Source organism: Hemitrygon akajei, chromosome 22, assembly GCF_048418815.1.
Source record: "Hemitrygon akajei chromosome 22, sHemAka1.3, whole genome shotgun sequence".
In the NCBI taxonomy this organism is placed as follows: domain Eukaryota; kingdom Metazoa; phylum Chordata; class Chondrichthyes; order Myliobatiformes; family Dasyatidae; genus Hemitrygon; species Hemitrygon akajei.
The window spans coordinates 41,438,844-41,464,704 of NC_133145.1; the positions used below are offsets into that span (position 1 = coordinate 41,438,844).

At 41.7% G+C, this 25,861-nt stretch overlaps 1 protein-coding gene across 4 annotated transcripts in view; it reads left to right on the plus strand.

Moving 5' to 3' along the window:
- The window catches only part of dus1l (dihydrouridine synthase 1-like (S. cerevisiae)), a 100,234-nt gene that overhangs the window by 67,162 nt on the left and 7,211 nt on the right, over positions 1–25,861 (plus strand). For all 4 annotated transcript variants that reach the window (XM_073026081.1, XM_073026083.1, XM_073026082.1 and 1 more), the window contains 2 exons: positions 14,292–14,455; positions 19,978–20,015. In XM_073026081.1, the coding sequence (XP_072882182.1) occupies positions 14,292–14,455; positions 19,978–20,015 (202 nt within the window). The remainder of the gene's footprint in view (positions 1–14,291; positions 14,456–19,977; positions 20,016–25,861) is intronic.

The window sequence follows — 25,861 nt, forward strand, 5'->3', positions numbered from 1 at the left end:
TCATTAACCCACCATTGTCTTCTACATTCTTAGGATTTTGTGACTTAATGATTTTCTAATCTGCATCTCTGAGCTACCTGTCATTAACACACCATTGTCTTCTACATTCTTAGGATTTCGTGACTTAATGATGTTCTAGTCTACATCTCTTAGCTACCTGTCATTAACACACCATTGTCTTCTACATTCTTAGGATTTCGTGACTTAATGATGTTCTAATCTACATCTCTTAGCTACCTGTCATTAACACACCATTGTCTTCTACATTCTTAAGATTTCGTGACTTAATGATGTTCTAATCTACATCTCTTAGCTACCTGTCATTAACACACCATTGTCTTCTACATTCTTAGGATTTCATTCTCCTACAGAATTGGGTACATGCATAGCAAATAGCAAGTTTAAAATTTATACTTTTATACTCCAATATATCCCCCTTTTGAGACCCAGAGGGTCTCACACAGAGAAAAGACTAAGAGTCTGCGCACAAAAGCCCCAATAAACTCAAGCACTTATTCCCAAATCTCGGGTTAAACTATAATTTTCTGCGCCAAGACCTCAAAGTATTCTCTCCCTGTTACCCTGGGCCGCTGAGCCAAAAACCTGTCCCTCTGTATCTGAGACAGGGAAAAAGACTCAGAAGCCCTTACAATCTACTCCCACACTGTCGTTTTGCTCTTGTTCATCCTGCAGGTGTTGTAGGCTGTAACGATACATTTTCGGTGTTTCTTTCTCCACTAAGCGTGCTTCAGTAATTGCCACGAGCATTGGAAATTGTTGGGTTGCAGCACGCACTACAAGAGATTTGAGACAAGGAAGAAAACAGCACAGCACAAGCGCACAGCTCAACAATATAATACTGACAGTTATTGCTATTTTAGTCAGCCATGCTCCCCATCCTCCGAGTCTACTTTCCAACCAATCAAAGAACTGATGTCCGAACCTTGCATTCTGTTTGACCTCCGTCCGCAGATTCTTTAATTTATTCATTGCTCTGGTGAAAGACCCTTCTGGGCTAGTATTGTTTGGTATGAAAGTGCAGCATTGTTCTCCAAACATTACACACACACCCCCTTTTTCTGCCAAAAGCCAATCCAGTACCTGTCTTGTTTTGCCACGCCACCCTGCTAGTTGCATCCAGTTGTTGCCCTAAGGCCTCCAGTGCATCATCGGTGTAGTTGATGAATCTCTGTTGATTGTAGTATATATAGTTTATCCATTCAACATTTTTGCTTACCCCTATTACAGGTATGATAGCTTCCCAGCCTGCAGCAGTCTCATTTCGTGCCTTGAATTTGTTAGGTATACCTCTCAGCTGTCCTATACTGTCAATCCGGATTGTCGGGTCCGGGTCATATTTTCTCTTCTGCCATAGCAGAGTCCACTGCTCAGGGAAGTTAGCATTGGACTGTACTTCAGGGGACATTATAACTTCCTGAAGCAGCATGACACGCGTACATGTTCCTGCCCACCTGAGGGGGAGCGTAGATCTCAGACCTCCTTCCTGTCCACTCAGCCACCAAGTGTCTGCTAATGGGATAGTCTGAGAATCCATTGCACCCTCAGGAGGAGGGGAACCCGTCAAGTGTTTTTTACCTGGGGTTACATCCCATGTCTGAGTGGAGTTGCCTCGGAAGTGGCCAACCTGGTGAGTGCCCACCCGCATGAAACATTCATAATTCAGATGGTCCTGCATTATAAGCTGTTGCAGTGTAGGTGTCTGGCTTCTTTTGTTTATAGCCCAGGGTCTGCTATAATTACAGTGATAGGCAAGCTTGTTTTGGTCAAACTGCGAGGATGCCTGATATAACATACACCAATATGGGCACATTGGCGCATTGTTCAGACAGTTTCGATAACAAGGATCCGTGTCAACACAAATCCTCCTGTGACAAGCCCTAACTGGAACTGAACATCGTTGCTCACATTGTTCCCTGTGCTCTCTTTGCCACCACGTGCAGGTGGAGGAGTTATAAGGCATGGGAACTACATGCTGAGTGGGGCTTTCCCTTGAGCACAGGTAACAATTCTGTCTCTTCATCATTCCTGCCGTGTAAGTTGCCCATTGATACCACTGATTAGTACGTGTCTTTAACCATGGCGAGGAGGTAAGTGTTGTGCTCCTCTTACTTCTTTTCTGTATGTTACCAGTCCCATTCCATATCTGCCACACTAATGGTTCCCAAGTCTGCACTGGAGTATGTGGGTGCTTTGTCCCCAGGGGCACAACTGGTCGTTCCCAGCTCATCCCCATTATCTGAAGAAGCCCTACTATCCACCACCACATCCTGAGGGTCTTCAGGCCCATCCTCAGAATCAAAAATTTCCCTTACTAATTGATCAAACTCCTGCGGTGCAGTGTCAGCTTCTTGTTCCCCCTGACTGTCTGCTGCTAACTGCTCTTCCGCATCACTTACCTCGGACACTTCACCTGATTGCCCTTGCAGGACTGCCCTCGTGCAATGGTTCAGGTGGTACCAGGTGGAGCGTCCTTCTACCTGAACTGCGGTGGGTGATGCCTTGGTCACTGTAAAGGGTCCTTCCCTTCTTGGCTCGTTCCACTTTCTCCGAAAAACTCGCATGTAAACCTGGTCTCCTGGTTTAATCGGTCCTTCCCCTTGTACGGTCTCTGGCTGTTTCTGTTTTTCCTGGGCATAAATAGACCTATGTGTCATAGTTAGCTGCTGCATGTATTGTTTCAATTCTATTTCCAATTGTTCCAAACTAGGTCCCTTATACAGCCCTCTCCACAGGGGCACTGGCATGGGCCTCCCAGTAAGCATCTCATGCGGTGTCAGGCATGTTATTCGATTAGTTTGCATGCGGTAACTCATCAATGCTAACGGTAAAGCATCGACCCAATTAAGTTTAGTGTCTGCACAAATTTTGTTTAGTTTGGCTTTCAGGGTTCCATTAATTCTCTCTACCATGCCCTGCGACTGAGGGTGGTATACACATCCAAATCTTTGCTTTATCCTCAGTGCCTGTAGTACCAGTTTGACCACTTTCTGGATAAAAGCTGAACCATTGAGCTAACTTCTGTAGGTATTCCAAACCTTGGGATCACTTCATTTGTCAGAAATTTTACCACTGTCTTTGCACCTTGATCTCTTGAAGGTACCGCCTCCACCCATCTGCTAAATCGATCAATTACTACCAGCATGTATCTTTTCCCTCTCACTGTCTTTATCATGTCTACGTAATCGATCACTAGATGTTTAAATGGTCCTTCAGGTACGGGAATGTGACCTATTGGGGTTGTAATTCCCTTCCGAACATTATTCTGTGCGCATACCTCGCACTGTGACAAGACAAAGTCCACTGAAGCCTGTAACTAAGGTGACCAAAAACCATCCTTCTTTATTTTCTTTATCACTTCCCCCCTTGCACAATGGTCCATCCCATGCGCTTCTGAAATCAGAATCGTCAGTAGAGGGGTGGGTGCTACTAACAAACCGTCTTCCATGCTCCACAAGCCTTCCGGGTTCTGCTTCGCCCCCCTTTTTCTCCACATTGTCTGTTCTGCCAAAGTTGCCTTACCTTGTATTTCAATTAGGTCCTCTACCTCAGGTTCTGGAGTTAGGCTTACCTGGGGGGCAATGACAGCTGATATACACCCAGACGCTTTTCTGGCTGCCTCGTCCGCAGCTTGATTTCCCTTTGTTATTACATCATTTCCCTTTTTATGTGCCTGGCATTTTACTATAGCCAATGCTTTAGGTTTCATTATGGCTTTTATTAAGTCTAGAATTTGCTGACAATGTTGTATGGGATCTCCACTGCTTTTTTTAAACCTCTCTGTTTCCACACTGCCCCGAACAAATGGCATACTCCATGAGCATATGCCGAATCAGTATAGATGTCTACTTTCTCACCTTCCATCATTTCACACGCAGCTGTCAAGGCTTTGATTTCCGCTAGTTGGGCGGAACACGGTTGGGGACAGGACTCCATCCTAATAATCTTATAGCTCGACTGATCCTGCTGCACTACTGAGAACCCTGCGTGATTTCCATCATAATCCCTATAACAAGAGCCATCTACAAACAGAACTTTTTTATCTGCATCTTCTAGTGGTTCTGACCGTAAATCTGCTCTCAATTTGGCAAATGCCATCGTCTTCCCTACACAATCATGGGGTTCTCCTTCATAGCCCAAAGGGACAAAATCGGCTATATTACTGGTAGTGCATCTCTGTATAGTTATATCTGGAAACGTCAATAGCATCTGATACACTGCTATCCTGGCTGGCGTCAGCACAAATTTCCCTCTTTCCAGCAATTCTGCTACTTTGTGGTGTATGTACAGAGTCACAGGATAGCCCAGGGTTACAGATGATGCCTTTTCATATGCATAGTACAGCGCCACCAATCCCTGATAACAGGGTGGATACCTCTGAGCCACCTCATCTAGTCTCGTACTGTAGTATGCTATCGGCTGCTTTGCTTTTCCTGTGCCTGTCTCTTGTGTTAGAACCACTGTGACATAGCCCTCCTGTCGGTTGGATACATACAAATGAAAAACCTTCTCATAGTCAGGCAAAGCTAATGCTGATGCTGACTGCAATTCCTGCTTAACAGTATTGAAAGCTATCTCCGCCTCTCCATTCCACTGTAAGCCGTTCTTCAGATTTGTATGTCCTGCTTCTTTCATTATCTTTCTCAAAGGTGCCACAATCTCAGCATATTCTCCTATCCAATCTGAGCTGTACCCTGCCATTCCCAAAAATGTCATCATCTACCCTACAGTCTGGGGTTTTGGGGCCTTAGTTATTGCCTCAATCTGATCTGGTGCTATCGCCTTCACTCCCTTGGATATTACCCTGCCTAAGTATTCCACTTGCTGCGTGCAAAATTGCAGTTTCTTTTTGGATACTTTATGTCCTCCGTGCGCTAGCTTCTCGAACAGAGTTATAGTGTCCTGCTCACACTGTTCCTCGCTGTGGGAGCAAATCAACAGGTCATCCACATACTGTAACAATGTACTTTCCAATGGCATGCCCTCTAGGTCTGCCTTCAATACCTGATTAAAAATGTGTGGTGAATGTTTAAATCCTTGCGGCGTTCTGGTATAGGTATACTGAGCACCTCTGTAAGTAAATGCAAACAAATACTGACACAGATCGGCTAGAGGAATGCTGAAGAAAGCCGAACACAAATCAATCACTGAAAAGTAACTTGCTTCTGGTGGAACATTAGTCAAAAGCGTGTGTGGGTTGGGGACTACCGCTGGCCAGTCCTCTACCACATCATTTATCGCTCGTAAATCATGCACCAATCTCCACTTAGATTTATCTGCCTTTAAGACCGGCAGCAACTGGGTATTGCATGGACTGTTTGCTCTTTTAAGCACTCCTATTTCAAGCAACCCCTGCACTGTCAATGCTACTCCCTCTTCTGCTTCTGGTCTTAGAGGGTATTGTGGTCTCCTGGGTGGAATTGCTCCCCTTTTCAGCCTTATTTCCACCGGACTAGCTGTTTTTATTTTTCCTACGTCTGTGTCATGCTGTGACCACAGAATAGACGGCAACTCATCTAACCTTTTATCTTTCTGCTGGCCTCTTTCCTTTCCCAGCAAGGGCTGGTGTGGGTGGGGAGTTATTTTGACCTCTCTCACTGTCCCTACCATATCTACACTTACCATTATTTTAATGCAATTGTTGTCTTCTGATATCCACACCTCTGGCGTGATTTTCCTCCACACTGTTACGGTTTCAGCACTCTTAACTAAAGGTCCTAAGTCTTTAGACTGATATCCCTTATTTACCAACAACGTTATGTGGGGCGCAGCCTCCGGTATCCTGTACCATTTTTCTAAAAGGATGTTCCACTTAACTTGTAAAGCTGCCCCTTGCTTTCCAATTATCACAGCCTCCCCTTCCAGGTGCTGTTGGGTACATACCTCCAGGTGCCATTTCTCCTCTAACTCCCTGTTCTGAGTCTCGTCAAAAATCACTGTACAATGTAGCTCAGATTTGGGCATTACTGCCCTGGGTAATATAACCTGCACACCCTTTTTCCATTTTTCCCAGGTTTCCTAAATCTGATCTGCGATGTCTCCTATCCAAAAGACATTAGCCTTCTTGTCTTCTTGCACTATCAATTGAGCCCCTGCTCTTTCCACACTCAGCCCATTTCTGGTGCATTCTAATTTTAATTCCAGTTTCAATAAGGCATCTCTGCCTAACAAATTAATCGGAGTTCCTTTAAATACTAGCACCGGCAAATCAATTCCTTTATTTCCCATTCTCAACCGCACTGGAGCCGTGCACTGTGTCAACTGTGTTTTCCCCGAGAACCCTACCGTCTTAATAAACTTTCCTGACATGGGAAGGTGAAGGGCATACTGTGGCTGTACACAAGTGTACGTGGCTCCAGTATCTATCATCATTGGTATCAGTTGCCCTTCTAACATAACCTGAACAATGGGTTCCTCATCTGCCTCCCTTTTTATCATTGGGTAATGTCCCTTCCCACTCAAGTTCTCGGGGCACCCCTAATACCTCGCATAGGGGTTCACAGGTCCGCTTGGGCCTGTGGGGGCTGGTCCTTGGCTAAACTTTGGTTCCCTTCTTATCGGTTCCTGCTGGTGTGCGACAGGCCATGGTGTAAACAGACAATCTCTTCTCATGTGACCTGGCTGATTACATTCCCAGCACAATCTCTCTACCTCTCTTTCCCCCTGTTTCCTCACTGGTCCCCTCTGCCCCTAGCTCCTCTGTCCCCCTCCTTGGGACTTCCAGTCCTGTCTGGGCTGTTTGAATTTAGTCTGTTCCTGATAGGGCATTTGTGGGAATGCTCCCCCAAAGACAATTATTGGCATGGGGTTTTCCAGCCCTTGTCTTACAGTATGATCAGTCCCTCCATATAGCAGTGCTTTGTCCAGTTCAATGGCTGTACTCGAACCGGTGGTTGCTGGCAGCATCTTTTTGTTTTTCTCTTTTTCCTTCTTTTTGAGTTCTTCGAGCTGCATTTGTATTAACTTTCTTTGCACCTCTTCCTGCTGCTCAGCCAACCTTTGTTTGTCTTTCCGGTATTTCTCAACCGCATGGACTACGTGGTCTCAAAATTTTTGTGGGGTCATTGACGTCAGCCCAACCACTTCCTCCAGTTTGGATTTTACTTGTGGAGGCATTGCATCCAAAATGCTATGTCGGAACAGTGAGGTCATAAATAAGCTATTCTCCACCTCTTGCTCAGTCTCCAGTCTCCACCTTTTCAACTGGTTTTCTACGTAGGCTGCTGGGTTTTCAGTGTCTCCCAGTGGATCCCCTTTTAAGGCTTTGGGGTCCACTTTGGGTGGATAAAGCTTTCTGAGGGCCTGCCATACCCTCTGCCTCACTCTGTCAAACCCATCTCCATCAGTTCTTGGGTCGTTCGAGTTTACTATGCCAGCCATTTCTATTAGTTTGTTAAATTTGGAGGTTCCCATCAACCTTATCAACAGTGCCTTCAAATCTCCCATAGCCAATAATCGTCCCGCTGTTTCTTCTTCAAAGGCTCTAATCCATTTCCCTGCTGCTTCATGTAGATTGGGCAGAGTGTTTTTCAGCCCTTCTAGGTCCTGGGATCCCCAAGGGATATACTGCACTTGTCCTGATCCTTTTACTAACAACGGCATCAGTCTTCCTCCTTCTTCCCACCTGCCCTGGCTCTGTTCCTCACCTGACTCCCCATCTGTCTCAGGGTATGTCTTTACTGCCTCCCACACAAATGTCTCCGGGGTCCTCTTCTTCCCTCGGTCTCCCTGTGGAGTCCTTCCTTTCTGTCTTGATTCAATACTTGGTTGGCCCCGGAGTATTTTTCGCATCTCTTCTGGCAATCCCCTCTCAGTAACTTATCTAGCTCTCTCTCTACTTCCGCAAGTCGCTCCCCTACCGCCGCCTCCTGCTCTTCTAGGCTTCTGCCTCCTACCTCTTCCCCACAAATTCTCACATCCTCTCTCTCTCTCCACTTAACTCTTGCTCCTCCAATGAGTCACCTTCTTTTTCTTCCTGTCCGTGTCTGTACACCTGTGGCAGGGACTCCTCATGATCCTTACTCGTGCTTGATTCCCTTCTCTCTTCTGTTTCTCCAAGACTCTCATCTCCTATCTTTTTTCCACCTCTTCTTGAATGCCTCATCTCTTCCTGCCCTGATGAGCCACTTTCTTCTCTAGTCTGTTTATTTCTATAGTATAACCGATACTCCTCATACTCCTTTTCCTCTCTCAAGTATTTCCTCCGTTCAATCCCTTCTTCCATTTCTCTCTGTACCTGTTCCATCTTTATCCTTTCTGCCTGTATCTCCTTCCATATCGCCGCTTTTTCCTTCTCGTATTGTCTTTTTTCCTCCTCATTATCCCAAACTTGGACTTCTCCCTGCATGTTTACTGTTCCCGTCAGCAAGGGGCACTGCTTAGGGGTTCCTTCCTCATTATAGGGAGGGGTTTTTTCTGTTTCTTTTGCATCCGGGTATGGAGCCGAAGCCAGCTTCTCACCGTACCCTCCTCTCTCTCTAACAGGCTGTTTTTCCAGCACCTTAGTGTCTTCCTCGCTTGTAATCAATATTCTACCTGTCCTTCTCAGCCTTTCTCCCTCCGTTCTGAAGAGTTTTAGCACTTCCATTTCTCGTTCTCTTTTTTGCCCTCTTTTCTTAGATTTATCTTTTGGTTTGTAATTTTTAATTAGTCCCTCCATTTCTTCGCACAAACTTACATCAAACGTTCCTTCTCTTGGCCACTTTGTGACCAGGTTTTTGGTTCTTTTTTCCCATTTTTCTGAAGTTTTTGTGATCTCATATTTATTTAGCGGGAATTTTTTGCTCAGAATCTCTACTGCCGTTCCTTTACCTGTCATGTTATTCTCTCTTTTAAGGTATTTCAGAGATTCACAGTTCGTTTACTGGATAATATTATTTACTCTAATTCTATGCCTAGTCTATCGTCTATCTACCAGCGCTTTAAACTATATATTGGACTGTCCTTGTTTCCTATTCTGTTCTGCCCGTACAGACCTCTATTCAGAGCGGTACCCACAGAACTTGCTCTTTGCACCTCGTCTGTTCAGACCCTTATCTCTTAAGGCGGTATCCACAAGGATTTTCTCTGTTTTCCTTTCCCTGCCCGTTCAGCCCTTCATTTCATACGAAGCGGTACCCATAGGGATTTACAAACACCACGTAGAATTTTTCTTAACTTCCTATTAACTTATTTGTACTTACCCTCACTGCAGTGTTCTTGATCAATCCTCTGAGCCTCCTGTTAACCTCCAATTCTGCCAGATTCTTTGGACCGGAGAGACACTTCGGCAGTGGTTCCACACTTCTGAGACTCCAAGACCTCCCCAAAACCAACAGAATTCTTAGTCCAAATTGTCGCAAAAAGCGCTTACCTTTTGTTTGGGTGCACCCTTAATTCTGTTAGCCTTGTGGGGGTCCCTAGAGAACTGGGAAGCGTCCCCAATCTGCCGTTTCTTTCCGCGGGTCTCTTTCCGGTCCTGCCATGGTCGCCAATTTTGTCGTGGTTTCTCGTGCCCCACAAATGACCAGGAGACGCAGAAGATTCTTCAAGAAGTATTAAACTTTAATTTGCAAATCAAAGCTGAGACAGTCATTGAGCTAGTCGCTGATTGCCCACCGATCCTTTGGACACAGCATTTTTTATAGCAATCTCCTGGTCCAGTTGTATTAGCATATGTAATTGGTCTATAGTTGCGTATCACACGTACATCCTGCCACTGTTGTTTCTACCCATTGACTTAATCATGTTCTAATCTACATCTCTTAGCTACCTCTCATTAACACACCATTGTCTTCTACATTCTTAGGATTTCCTGACTTAATGATTTTCTAATCTACATCTCTTAGCTACCTGTCATTAACACACCATTGTCTTCTACATTCTTAGGATTTCGTGACTTAATGATTTTCTAATCTACATCTCTTAGCTACCTGTCATTAACACACCATTGTCTTCTACATTCTTAGGATTTCGTGACTTAATGATTTTCTAATCTACATCTCTTAGCTACCTGTCATTAACACACCATTGTCTTCTACATTCTTAGGATTTCGTGACTTAATCATGTTCTAATCTACATCTCTTAGCTACCTGTCATTAACACACCATTGTCTTCTACATTCTTAGGATTTCGTGACTTAATGATGTTCTAATCTACATCTCTTAGCTACCTGTCATTAACACACCATTGTCTTCTACATTCTTAGGATTTCGTGACTTAATGATGTTCTAATCTACATCTCTTAGCTACCTGTCATTAACACACCATTGTCTTCTACATTCTTAGGATTTAGTTCTACAGAATTGGGTACATGCATAGCAAATAGCATTTAAAATTTATACTTTTATACTCCAATAAATCTTCTCACAGCTCCAAAATGAATTTACAGTCATTGTGTTCATCATTGTGACCTGCTTCATTGACTGCACTGATAATCTGACCTCACAGGACATAGCAATTATTATCAAATGTTTAGTGAATCTCAGAGGATGATCAATTGAATTGAATTGACTTTATATTACTTACATCCTTCATATATCTGAGGAGTGAAAATCTTTCCGTTACATCTCCGTCTAAATGTGCAATTTATAGTATTTTATAATAAATAGTATGTATAACAGGACAGTCAATATAATTTGTCAGCATGAATTAGTCAGTCTGATGGCCTGGTGGAAGAAGCTTCCCAGAGACTCTAGGTCCCGGCTTTTATGCTACAGTGCCGTTTCCCGGATGGTAGCAGTTAGAATAGATCGTAATTGGGGTGACTCAGGTCTCCAATGATCCTTCACACCTGTCTTTGTAAATGTCCTGAATCATGGAAAGTTCACATCTACAGATCTGCACCACTCTCTGCAGGGTCCTGTGATTGAGAGAAGTACAGTTCCCATACCAGGCAGTGATGCAGCCAGTCAGGATGCTCTCAATTGTTCCTCTGTAGAAAGTTCTTTGGATTTTGAGACCCATACCAAACTTCTTCAACCATCTGAGGTGAAAGAGGTGCTGTTGTGCCTTTTTCACCACACAGTCGGTATGTACAGACCACGTGAGATCCTCGGTGATGTTTATGCGATCGGTTGTGTCGGTAGGCGAATTGCAGGTGTCCAGTGTGGGTGTTGGCATGCTACAGATGTAGTCCCTGACCAGTCTCTCATTTGCTTATTATTGAGGTGAGTACGACAGGATGCCAGTCATTCAGACATGTTACCTAGCTCTTTTTGGGTACAGGTTGTTTTGAAGCAGAAGGACACTCTACACGGGGAGAGGGAGAGATTAAACATGTCTGAAAATACAGTTGTGTCACACACACTTTAATGAGTACCTACCCTGCTACACATTACTTTCCTTGATGTGTCAAGTAAAATAAATGACATATGAAATAAAAATGAACACAGCATCTGAATTTACAGTCATATAAAGGCACATAGATGAGAATAAAAAGGCTATGGAGTGCAGCCACTATAACTTTTTAGACAAAAAAAAAGAAAAATGCTGGAAGTACTGAACAGATCAGGTAATATCTTTGTGGAGAGAACCAGTTAATGCTTCAGTTCATTGAATTTCTAAAATGCTCTTTTAATGAAAGCCCATCGCCTTGGAATATTAATGGTCTCAAATAGTATTTCAGCCAATTCAGTGGCTAAATGAGAGAGCTGTCATAGTTTCTCCCCTGTTCCCCAAGAAAATTCCCAAAAGAAGCATGTCACCATGTCTTGGAATAGGACAACAGATAAGGTCTTCAACCCAATATTAAATATAAGAAAATGGTAAATTGAGTGAAAGGATTCAGCAAGTGAACTGCTGGAGGAATTCAGTGGGTTGAGCGATATCTGTGGGGAGAGAAAGGAATTGCTGACTTTTCAGGTTGAAACTCTACATTAGGAGTGAGTGAGGAGGGAAGATAGTTGGTATAAAGAGGAGAGGGAGAGAGGGCTGAGACAGGAGCATATAGGTGACGGATAAATGTGGGGGGGTTGAGGAGCCACGTGGAGATGGGAGTGTGGTGGAGTTAAGAGACAGAAACAGAAGGATGACAAATGTAAGCAGTTGAGGGGAAAATGGGGTCACATGGTGCCAGAGGGAGAAGGGAAAGGTGTAAGTAAATACTGAGGCCAGAGGGGGGTAAATTGAGCCACAGAGTCTGAAAGTCCTGGAATCTGCAAAGTAAGGAAGATGAAAATAGGAATTATTAAGGTAAAGATGAAGGGCAAATGGAACCAGAGGGGGGAATAGATAGATATGGTAGATGAAGTACATGGGTGGTAGACAGACGAATCCAGGAAGGGGACATGGATGCAAGTGGGTGATAGGGGGCTAGAGCTAGGAGCAGATATGGGAAAGGAACAAAAATGGGAACACTGGCATGGATGGGGAATAGAGAGAGAGGGGGCATGAGTTAAGGGTTACCTGAAATTGGAATATTCAGTGTTCATACAATTGGGTTGTAGACTTTGTCAACCTTAAATTCTCTTTATTTTGCTCTGTGCAATTGCAGTTACTCAGCACCCGTCCTTTTGCTACACAGTGCCGCTCTTGCTTATACAGTGGCTAGGCGGGAAATCTCTCCTAACCTTAAAGTTTAAAATAAATTTATTATCAATGTACATATATATGTCACCATGTACAATCCTGAGGTTCGTTTTCTTGCAGGCACTCTCAGTAAATCTAATAACCATAATAGAATCAATGAAAGACCACACTCGACTGGGCAGACAACCAGTTGCAGACAACAAACTGTGCAAATACAAAAGAAAGAAAATAAATAAATAAGCAATAAATATTGAGAAGATGAGGTGAAGAGTCCTTGAAAGTGAGTTAATAGGCTGTGGGAAAAGTTCAATAATGGAGCAAGTGAAGTTGAGGGGAGATATCTACTTTGGTTCAAAAGTCTAATGGTTGAGGGGTAATAACTGTTTCTGAACCTGGTGGTGTGAGTACTGAGGCTCCTATATCTTCTTCCTGATATCAGCAATGAGAAGAGGGCATATTCTGGACAGTGGGGGGATGGGGTGGTTCCCTAATGATGATGGATGCTGCTTTCCTGTGACAATGCTCCATGTAGATGTACTCAGTGGTGAGGAAGGTTTTACCTGTATGGACTGGGCTGTTCCCACCACTGTTTGTAGGATTTTCCATTCAAGGGCATTGATGAGATGCAACCAGCCAATATACTCTCCACCACACATCTGTAGAAGTTTGTCAAAGTTGTAGATGTCATGCCAAATCTTTACCAACTTCTAGGGAAGTAGAGGTGCTGCTGTGCTTTCTTAGTAATTGCACTTATGTTTTGGGCCCAGGACAGGTCCTGTGAAATGATAACACCGAGTAATTTAAAGTGACTTTCTCTACCTCTGATCTCCCGATGTGGACTGACTTATAGACCTTCGGTTTCTTCCTGAGGTCAATTATCAGCTCCCTGGTCTTGCTGACGTTCAGTAAGTGGTTGTTGTGGCACCACCCAACCAGATTTTAATTCTTCCGATATGCTGGTTTGACAATGCCTTTGATTTGGCCAACAGTGGTGTCATCAGCAAACTTGAATATGGCTCTAGAGTTGTGCTTAGGTGTACAGTGAGTAGAGCAGAGGGCTAAGCACACAGCCTTGTGTACCTGTACTAATGGAGATTGTGGAGGAGATGTTTTTGCCAGTTGGAACTTAATGGGTTTGCAAGTGAGGAAATGGGGAATCCAATTGTGCAAGGAGGTGTGTGAACCTGTTGTGCCAGTAGATAAATTGGAGCGGATCATAGTTGCTTCTCAGGCAGGATTTGATATGCCTCAACACCAACCTCTTAAGTACTCAAGTCTGACGAGCCCTGCAAAGATTTATTATTTGGAAGAAGCTGCTGGACTTGTGTTTGACAGAAAACAAAGCTTATTGTTGTTTTAGGAAATTATTTGAAGATGATGCACAAACGTTACTTAGTCACTGCAGTATTGAAAAATAAATGCAGAACACATTGGTCTGACAAATCTTGGTACTTCCATCCAGCACCAAAAATGTGACAGCTGCAAGCTGGTAGTCAGCAGGGTGGCTATACACTTTTGTAGAGAGCTGTTCAATTCTGTAAAAGAACTATTAGCTTTTGGGTAGTATGCTTGGAGTGCTGATAAATTGACATTCACACAAAAGGAAGGCAAGTCAACCAAGTGGATTACTACCATATCAGAGGCTCTGGGCAGATCATCATGTTGTGTACTGATGCTCTTGATGATATTTAAGTGCACAAACTCTATAACATATGTTGTCAGTAATTTCAATTAAAACAAATCTTATTTCTGTTCTGCTTGACAGACCCAAGGACAGTAATTCTCAAAATGGGGAACAACCTAATGGTGGGAAAACCAGTGGAAAAAGAGCGCTGGAAGAGGAAGATGGGCATCTTGAATCCCTTTCAAAGAATAAACAGAAAAAGAAAGCACGAAATCCCAAAAAAAATTTTGATACTTCAGTGAAACGTAAGTTTTCTAATTTGGGATCTATGTGAAGGATGAAACCAATTTTATAGATGAGTACACTGAGTTATTAGTCTTGCACTGGCCCCAGTCAAAGTGTATTTTTTGATCAGAATATACTTTAAATTTGATTACTTATGGACCCCTGTACAGCACAAAACTCCACAACATCTTGAGTTCAAGCAAAGAAGCCAAATTACTGGCTAGTGCAGTGAGCTGTGTTCTTTGCTCAGCCCCATGATTGTTGCCCATTGTATCTATGGCAAAAGACTCATCATGGATTTCCAAACACAACATATCTTGTTCTGCTTCAATGCACCATGTAATGATTTGATTTGTATGAACACATGAAAGGCGAGCTTTTCACTGTATCTTGGTATCTGTGACAATAATAGACCAATATCAATAGCAATCCTGCTAAAGTATTTAAAATCATTCTTAAAAGTGAGTCATGCAAGATCCTGCTTAGAAGCAGAATTAATAAAATTTTAGACTAACTGCATTCTTTCAATCCTTGAATTCTCTGTTCATTGTTCCAAAATGAAGGAGAAACCAACGGCCATATAAGACAGTGATATAAATTAAAATCCAATAACATCAAAGCACTATCTGAGTAAAGCTGGATTTTATTATAGTGATCACTTGGCCTGAATGAAGTTGAAGGAAACCAGACGTATTTTTTTCAGATTCAAGCCTGATTGAATTTTGTGAGGATGTGACTAAACACATTGATGAAGGAAGAGCAGTAGATGTGGTGTATATGGATTTTATCAAGGCATTTGATAAGGTACCCGATGCAAGGCTTATTGAGAAAGTAAGGAGGCATGGGATCCAAGGGGACATTGCTTTGTGGATCCAGAACTGGCTTGCCCACAGAAGGCAAAGAGTGGTTGTAGACGGGTCATATTCTGCATGGAGGTCAGTCACCAGTGGAGTGCCTCAGGGATCTGTTCTGGGACCCTTGCTCTTTGTGATTTTTATAAATGACCTGGATGAGGAAGTGGAGGGATGGGTTTAGTAAGTTTGCTGATGACGCAAAGGTTAGAGGTGTTGTGGATAGTATGGAGGGCTGTCAGAGGTTACAGAGGGACATTGATAGGATGCAAAACTGGGCTGAGAAGTGGCAGATGGAGTTCAACATAGATAAATGTGAAGTGGTTCATTTTGGTAGGTCAAATATGATGGCAGAATATATTATTAATGGTAAGACTCTTGGCAGTGTGGAGGATTAGAGGGATCTTGGGGTCTGAATCCATAGGACGCTCAAAGCAGCTGTGCAGGTAGACTCTGTGGTTAAGAAGGCGTATGGTGTATTGGCCTTCATGAATCGTGGAATTGAATTTAGGAGCCGAGAGGTAACGTTGCAGCTATATAGGACCCTGGTCAGACCCCACTTGGAGTACTGTGCTCAGTTCTGGTTGCCCCACTACAGGAAGGATGTGGAAGCCATAAAAAGGGTGCAGAGGAGATTTACAAGGATGTTGCCTGGATTGGGGAGCATGCCTTATGAGAATAGGTTGAGTGAACTTGGCCTTTTCTCCTTGGAGTGACGGAGGATGAGAGGTGACCTGATAGAGGTGTTTAAGATGATGAGAGGCATTGATCGTGTGGATAGTCAGAGGCTTTTCCCCAGGGCTGAAATGGTTGCCACAAGAGGACACAGGTTTAAGGTGCTGGGGACTAGGTACAGAGCAGATGTCAGGGGTAAGTTTTTTACTCAGAGAGTGGTGAGTGCGTGGAATAGGCTGCCAGCAATGGTGGTGGAGGCGGACACGATAGGGTCTTTTAAGAGACTTTTGGATAGGTACATGGAGCTTAAAAAAATAGAGGGCTATAGGTAAACCTAGTAATTTCTAAGGTAGGGACATGTTTGGCACAACTTTGTGGGCCAAAGGGCCTATATTGTGCTGTAGGTTTTTTATGTTTCTATGTTTACTAGTTTAGGAATGGGGAATAAGGCATGGTAATTACACAAAATATAAACTGTCAGCTTCAAAAGAAGACTGTTCACTCTTCGAGACTGTTCTAGCCCAATTTGTATCCTAGCCCTTTTTCATAGAGTCATAGAGAAGTACAGCAGAGAAGTGGGCCCTTCTGCCCATCTGGTCAATGCTGAAACCATTTAGACTGCCTAGTCACATGGACCTGCACCAGGACCAGAGCTCTCTATATCCCTACTATCCATGTACCTATCCAAACGTCTCTTAAACGTTGACATCGAGCTCACATGCACCACTTATGTTGGCAGCTCATTCCTCAATCTCATGATCCTCTAAGTGAAGAAGTTTCCCTTCATGTTCCCCTTAAACTTCTCACCTTTCACCCTTAGCCCATGCTTTCTGGTTGTGGTCCCACCCAGCCTCAGTGGAAAAAGCCTGCTTATATTTGCCCTATCTATAACCCTTATAATTTTGTATACCTTTATCAATTCTGTTCTCAATCTTCTATGTTGTAAAGAATACCATTCTAACCTATTCAATCTTTCCTTATAACTCAGGTCCTCCAAACCCAGCAAAATCCTTGTAAATTTTCTCTGTACTCTTTCAACTTTGTTTACATCTTTCCTGTAGGTAGGTGACAAAAACTGCACACGATACTCTAAATTAGGCCTCACAAACTTCTCATACAATTTCAACATAACAGCCCATCTCCTGTACTCAGTACATTGATTTATGAAGGTCAGTGTGCCAGAAGCTTTTTTTATGACCCCATCTATCTGTCACACCATTTTCAATGAATTATGGACCTGTATTCCCAGACCCCTTTGTTCTACCACACTCCTCAGAACCCTACCATTCATGCCCTAAAATTAAAGATAATAGCACAGTAACATGGCAACATGTGCATCAGTCTGTATTTGTATGCGCCACATGGTCATCCCTTCTTCTCATCCATTTTCTGTATTTAATTTCCCTTTAAAATCATCTGTAGAATCCACTTTAAAATTGTAGGTAGTGGTAAATTCAAAATCAAATGCGTTATCTATGTAAAGATTTTTTTCCAACTTCCATTACGGTAATTTTCTCAAAAGCCCTGATGGATACAGGCCTGTAAATACTCCTTTATCACTATCCTCTGAAATTCTTTTAAAAATTTTGTACACAGTTTATGTGTTTGAGATTCTAGACATAGGGGCTCACAGTAAGTGATAGATCATTTAGATCTGGAATAAGAAACTCACTGATAGAGGTGAATCATTGGAATTCTTTACTTAAGAAAGCTGTGCAGGTTTAGACATTGAGTTCATTGAGATCAATAATTTTATGGATATTAGATGAATTGAGGATAGGCAAGAAAATGTTTGTTGAGGTCATTGCCTTATCGAACGGGGAAGCAGGCTTAAGGGGCTGCTATTCTTCCTGCTTCTTATGTGTTCCCTGTCTCATTTCTAAGTATCATCCCACTTAACCCACATTGCATCTTGCCATGCTTTCTGTATCCTCTTTTAATGAAGTTTGCAAAATTGTAAATACAGTTTCAGTGATGTCTTACATACTTTTTCTCACTTAATTCCTTCATATATAAATACCAGATTAATTCATTGCTTTGAGCTTGGTTTTAGTAAGTGCTATGGCCTGGGTTTTGCAGTCAATAGCACACTGACAGCAATTAGCAATAGACTCATTTCAGAAGTGCCACTTAACCCCCAGGGGTCCTACTAGTGAGAACTGATGGTGGTCAGTGAGTCCATTTTCTCTGTTTTTTTGTGTAAATTTCTGTGCTTGCAAACTGGTGTACCCAAAGAGGGGCCAAATTATCTTCATACACTAAATGAGAAATGAAAACTTGAGTAAGTTTCTCCCTCGGATTCTGTCTGAACAGTTAGGGGGAAAAAAGTACCGTTCAAATTTTTAGGAACTTTCAGCCACTTTCAAAAACTTTTGCGAAATTTATTTTCAAAACATAGCCTTTTTGCAAATTTTAAAATTTGTATCAACAAGCCAAATGAGAGATTTATTTTTAATCTTTTCGAATTAAAATGTGTTACGAAAGTTTTTTCACAAATTAAAAAAATCATTGGGATGATTTTTTGAAAGTCTTGAATTAAAATCTGCTACTTGGGTCCCTCGCAGCTTTTGTCTTCTATTAAAACCCTCCACTATGGGAAAAAACTCCTTGCACCTTCTAGGACCTGGTGCAAAATCTATGGGTGAGTTATATTCATACATTTGGGGAAAAAAAACACAAGTTCGCATTGCTTTGTTTGTTAATTCCTGTTTCAGAAATATCATCATCACAGCCTGCAGGATTGTAATGCATGGCTGACAGCATCTTCAGGATTTTCATATTAAAATATACTACATGGACATCCTCGAGGTTGATGTCAGTTTCAATTAATGGTGCTGTGACTGTCAGTAGTTTCTCTGAGCAATAATGATGTCTACTGGTAGTTTCACTGTCATTGCTATTGTAAAATCCTGTATCTTCATTCTGTTTCTATGGCTTTAATTGTGCTTCATTAAACGTCTGAACGTGCATGATAAATATTTCAATTTTTCCATTCCTTTTTCCCAAAATGAACAACTTCACATTTATCTTGTTCACCAGTTGACACGTTTTGTTGGTCATTTGTCCCATTATATGAAAGCTGAATTTGAAAGTTTGCTTTGATCTCTTCAGCACTTAAAAGCTAACTAAAAGGATATTTATCCAATCCAGGATATCTGAGGTTTAGTTTGTGCCTACATGTCTTCAACAATGAAACAGAAATGCTGTCAATCAATGCATGCTGGTGATGAGGGGGATGGTAAAACTTGAACCTTTGTATATTCTAGTTGAACAAGTCTTGTGTTCTTTGGCTAAGATACCTGTACATTGATCCATTTAAAGTGAGATGATCTGAAGTTTAGTTAAAGTTTCCATTTTAAGGAACATTTAAATAGGGGGAAAAAGAGGAAGGAGCATAGGAGTGAAATTTATTGTTTTGCCAACTAAAGGTACAGCTGCCAATGAAGAAGTGACTAAATTTCAGACTGATTGGGAGGACAGAATTGGAGGAGCTTTGATTTCTTGGTGGGTTATAAAGCTGTAGGAAGAAGACTATTTCAGACCATCTAAGGAAGCAAGGATGAGAATTTTAAAATTGAATTGAGAGCCATTATATTTTTTTAAAAAAAGACACATGTGACTGGAGAACTAAGTGGTGCAAATTAGAACCAGAGCAGCCTATTTTTATATGACATCAAATTTATGGAGAGAAAAAGAAAATATTCCAATCCCAGGTGTATAGAAACAATGAAGCCTTTGACTGATAAGGCAAGAATGTATGTTTTAATACAAACACAAGAAAATCTGCAGATGCTGGAAATCCAAGCAACACACACAAAATGCTGGAAGAACTCAGCAGACCAGGCAGCATCTATGGAAAAGAGTAAACAGTTGATGTTTTGAGGCAGGACCCTTCATCGAAATGCATCTGGTTTTACACTTTACAATTATATATTGATGCTGTCAAAGATTCTGTGAACTTAGACATAAGAATGATAAATCTGTTTCCTTATAACTTTTTTTTACTTAACTTTCAGCTAAGTATGTGAAATGTGAACAGTGTGGGAATCCAAAGGTAAGATGTCTTTATCATTTTTCAGGATATGTGCATTGTTGGGGAGTCTGGCAATTATTGCATGTCTGTAATTAGCCTTGTGAGTCACTATCTTGAACTATGGCTGTGCTTCTAGTGAAGATTCTCATAAAGCAATTGAGAAGGCTATCCCATCGATGACAAGGGAACAGCAGTATTTTTCCTAGTTAGGATGATGGGTGACCTGGAAGGGAACCTGTAAGTAGTGATGTTCCCACACACCTTATCATGGGCTGCAGGTTAGGGAGGTGCTATTGGAAGGTCATGGATTTTTATTCTATACTCAACAAGATTATATCCAGAGCCTTACTAAATTGGCCATAAATTTAAAATGACCAATCAAAATCATGTCAACAAGATAGCAAGTGGAGATTTACTATAGTTGTTGCCATTTATTGCCTTTTTAGCATTTATCTCTTTTATATTATCATGTAATATTCATTTCATCCAAGTAAAGTATGAAAATAATACAAAATTTTCCTATTGGCTCTGCATATGGCATTAGTAGTTACAGATGTCATTAATTTGCTTTCTGTTTTCTCATCTTTCTAAAATCCATGCATTTTGAAAAGTTTCTCCAAAATTTAGTTTTCAGTATTTTATTTTGATGTAGGATTGATCAGGCTTTTGTAACTGTTTCCTTGTTCTTGCATTCATTTTCAAAATTTTATGAACATGAGTATTATGTGAACTCAACAAATCTAAATCAAGTATTACCGGTAGTTAGTGCATTGGACACCCCAACATCAGAAAGTTAATTTAAATTGGTTTATCTGTTTACTTTGAGATCAACACATTGGGAAGTACCCACTTTAGCTTAGTGGTTCATTTTGTGAGCTACTGAACCAGGTGTTAGATTCTACTTCCACTTCCCAACTGGGCAGATCATGGCCAGTAACTTCAGAAGCCTGCAGTTAATGTCATGTTCCTGTATAAGGGCAAAGAAAAAGTTTCTAAGGTTCTAGTCTATTTGCTATGCAGTGTAACTGCTTGAAAAAACGTGCATATCACTATTGAGGTAAACATGAACTTGGTGGCTCGTACATGAATAGTCAATGGCTGAGCACAGTACAAAGATGCATCTGGTGCTAGGAATTAGTTCCCGCTGGATAGAATAGGGTGAGGTGGATGGAAATGCTGTTATGAATATTTACAACACTTTACTAGTCCAACTATTAACCGGTGGTCAAATACACTAGAGTCAATTGCTTTACATTACTGTTCAGAAAACCCTGTTGAATAAGGTACAGACTTCTTAAGATGATAAGATAAGATGGACCAAATGGCCTAATTCTGTTCCCATGTCTTATGGTCTTAAGAGCAGAATTAGGCCATTTTGGCCCATTGAGTCTGTCCATCATTTCATCATGGCTGATCCATTCCCCTCTCAGTCTCAGTCTCCTGCTTTCTCCCCATAACCTTCATGCCCTGATTAATCACCAATCTACCAACCTCTGCCTTAAATATACCCAGTGACTTGAACTGTACAGCCACCTGTGGCAACGAATTCCACAGATTTACCACTCACTGACTAAAGAAATTCCTCTTCACCTCTGTTCTAAATTGACATCCCTCTATTCTGAGGCTGTGCCCTCTGGTCCTAGACTCCCTCACCATTGGAAGCATCCTCTCCATATCTATTCCATTGATGCCTTTCAATGTTTAATAGGTTCCAATGAGCTCCCCCCCCTCATTCTTCTGAATCCCAGTGAGTACAGGTCCAGAGCCACCAAACGCTCCTCATATGGTAAGCCTTTCAATCCTGGAATCATTTTTGTGAACCTGCTTTGAACCCTCTCCAATGTCAGCACATCCTTTCTTAGATAAGGGGCCCAAAACTGGTCACAATACTCCAAGTGATGCGTCATCAGTGCATTATAAAGCCTCAACATTACATCCTTACTTTTATATTCTAGTCCTCTCGAAATGAATGCAAACATTGTATTTTGCTTCCTGACCACCAGCTCAACCTGCAAATTAACCTTTAGGGAATCCTGCATTGGCACTTCTTTGCCCATCCTCCTAATCTGTTTAAGTCCTTCTGTAGCCTCTCTGCTTCCTCAAAACTACCTGTTCCTCCACCTACCTTCATATCGTCCAGAAACTTGACCACAAAGCCATCAATTTCATCATCCAAATCATTAACATATAAAGTAAAAATAAGTGGTCACAACACATTGTGGAACACCACAAGTCACCGGCAGCCAACCAGTAAAGGCTCCCTTTATTCCCACTCTTTGCCTCCAACCAAGGCTCTATCCATGCTAGTACCTCTCCTGTAATATCATGGATTCTTGTTAAGCGGCTTCATGTGTGGCACCTTGTCAAAGGTCTTCTGAAAGTCCAAGTACACAACTTTGACTGATTCTCCTCTGTCTATCCTGTTTCTTATTTCTTTAAAGAATTTCAACAGATTTGTCAGGTTGGATTTTCCCTTAAGGAAGCCATGCTGACTTTTGCCTACTTTATCATGTGCCTCCAAGTACCACGATCCCACATCCATAGCAATCGACTACAACATCTTCCCAACCACTGAGGTCAGACTAACTGGCCGATAATTTCTCTCCCTTCTTAAAGAGTGGAGTGACATTTACAGTAAACAAAAACAGAACTGGTACATTGACTCCCAAATTCCCTCCCCACACACAAAAAACAAAAAAAGATCAGGTGAAAAACACAGAATACAAAAATACCATAAGACTGAAAAAAAAATCCACATCCAAAACACAAAAAACCTGGGCAACATTCTCCCTCTCCTTGGCAGAGCGATCTCACCAGCAATAAGAAGGCAGTCTCCCCTTTCCATAGCAGAACAATTTCATCAGCGATAAAAAAGCAGTCTGCCCTCTCCGTAGCAGAATGATCTCACCAGCGATTAAAAGGCAGTTTCCCCTCTCCAGCAGCAGAGTGAGGCCCCCCCCCTCCCGTAATAGAAAGGCAGGCAGCCAGCATTTCAATCTCCCTCATCGCTTTAAATGGCAAACAATGGAAATCTTATTCGGCAAAATGGAGTCAAATATTAGCTCACGGCCTTCTTGCCGCACTGTTCCCACACACTGCCTCTGCCTCCTGGAATCCCATTGGAGACTGCAGAGCACTGAAACACCCAAACGACCTCCAAACTGCAAATCACAGGCTTCAACAGTTCCAGAATCACATTCAAAGCAAAAAAACAAATGTAAAAGACAGAAAGGAAGTTTCTTGATGGTTTCATGATCTATCCAAAAGATGTTGACTGAAGAAGTATTGTAAACAGGTGCCATCTTGACCAGAAATCAGAGGGATGTCAATTTGATGTATGTCTCATCTGCTGCACTCAATTTCCATGGCTGACCACTGCGTTTCTTGCCCGTTTCTTTATGCTTCTTCAGAAGAGCAAGGACAGCACATCTTGAAATTCCTGTCTGCCGCACATTTTCTGCTTGCTTGGGAGAGACCTTGCTGATGCAGGATGACCAGCATGTGTCTTGCTGCTATGCTCACTGTTGCCATGGTGTAAGAATTGATGATTTGATGGTTAAAGTATCACATCTGTCACACCTCACCTTTTAGTTTGGTTGTCTTTCGCCCAGTTTGGTTCCTCCTCCTCCTTTTGTGCTATTGGCAGCTCACACCAATTAGGAAGTTGCAATACTGCCACCTACTGTAAGGCCATATGAAGGGAGCCATGACAGGGATCTGATCCTAACTCTCAAACCTGTCTTAATTCCATAGTCATGTTCACCTCCCCACTTTGCACATCACAATTTCCTTCGCAAGAAGCATCAACGGGTCCCACTCGTTGGCACTTTAAAACACTGCAATGGATCATGCACTCTGACAGAATAACTAACACAGCCTAAATAAACTTTTGACGGTAGCAATTCCTTAGAAAAATGCAACAGAACAGACTAGCACATCTTTCCTTTCTTTCCAAGGCTACCTTAACCCTACTCAGATTGTCCCTAATATCTTCTCTTGGTACACACCGAGTTTCACCAGAAATAACATCTCAAACCTTCATTTCTGCCCCACCAATTTACTAACAGTTTTACTATCATCCAGAGTCTTCATTTGCAATATTTTCTCCTGTTCTTTTACATCAGTACATGTAATCAACACCCTACCTTTGCTAAGACTTATTGCTGAGTTTATGAAAATCCCACTGAATAGCCTTCGTCAAGTTAAGCAGATGAAGACTGTTTATGAGAATTAGATATGAAAGTAATCATTACTATGAAGTTGATATCATCTTCCACCACAGTCCTAATGTCCTTCACAGGGCAACCCTCCTCATCTGATCTCGTTTCTCCCCCACCCCTGACTCATTTTCCTTTTATTTCTTACCAAATTTCATTCCATACCATCACTTAACTCCCTGTCTGAACTTCCCACCATAGGTTTCCCTCAGTCACGTTACAAGGGGTGTAACTGCCAGTAGTCTCTTCCGGCCAAAACATCTGCCTCAGGGTCCTCTAACCTTACGCTACTCCAAAAATCTTGCCCTTCCCTCATCACGTTTCCCAGTTTGATTCCTTCTACACACATTTCCTTTCCAACTGATCTATTTAGTTCATTCAATTAATTATGTCATTGATTATTTTTCTAAATAATTTTTTTTGGAAAAAGAATGTTTGGAAATCTAAAATTTGCTCTTTTCTATTGACACACTAATGCAGAAGACAAAAATTAAACACTGAAAACAAAATTTATATAAAAAATCTAGGGTCCATACGACCTTTGCATAGTACTGTATCTCTTCCCACTTTGAGAGTGAGTGCATCTTCCAAAATCTCCAGAATAAACGCCCAAAGTGATTCACATCTGACTTTACTCTGCGTTCTAATGTTAATTTCTTAACTCACAGATGTAATACCAATATCAAAGTTTAAAATTACCTGTCTTTTGATCAATATAGAGCTTTAAAACAAAACAGAAAAATAGCAATTTCTTGAAGTCTGAAGAGCAGAGTATAAAACATTTAGCGCTATGTAGTGTGAAAAAATGTGTTTGTCTAGTCACAGTTCATGTTTCCAGAAGTTAGTAAGGAGATTACCTGTTTGCAATTTTTTAGCTATTCGTTTGGCCAAACGTCATGCAGTGGAGTATAGACTGTATGAGATGATTGTGCTATCATTATGCTTGAGCAGTGATGAACTCAAGAGGCAATTTTGAGGCTGTACTGCTGACTAGAGAACCATTAGCTGACTGTGCAATTAGGAAGTTCGGGCGAACTCTGCTATAATTTTCCAATCACTGCTGCTTGAAAACTTTGAGTGTTGTGCATTTGGAGTCCTGATTGGTCTTGATAGTAAGAGTATTTCTCTGCCAGCTGTGCGGACTCTTTAAAATCACCTCACTTTGGTATCATCATCATTATTCATAACCTTAACCACTAAGACATAATAGCAGGTGATGAAAGAAGAATGAGCAATAATGAGACCAGTTGAAATCCTAATCTTAAAAGTAAGCATGTGAAATGACCCGATAGCAGGTTTGGTGCTGTCTGTGCAGTAGACACATTGTGCAAAAGAACCTATTCCATATGCAAGCCTACAACATCTATAATTTCTGTGTTCTTAATATGACAGTTTGAATACATTGACTTTGGCTTTGTGATTAAGCATTTTGATTTAGTTTTGGAAAGTAGAAAGCCCAGTGTTCCTTCTGCTATTTTACCACTACAACATATTTGATTAGTGCATGGAAGTGAACAAATTGGAAATAACTTTGATTACCTACCCTTCAGTTGTTGTTTCTTTACATTTAGTTCATTTGTTAATATAGAACTTTCCTTCAGTCTCTTAGGTGGATAACTTGTTTTCATGAAAGATGAATTAATTTTAAAA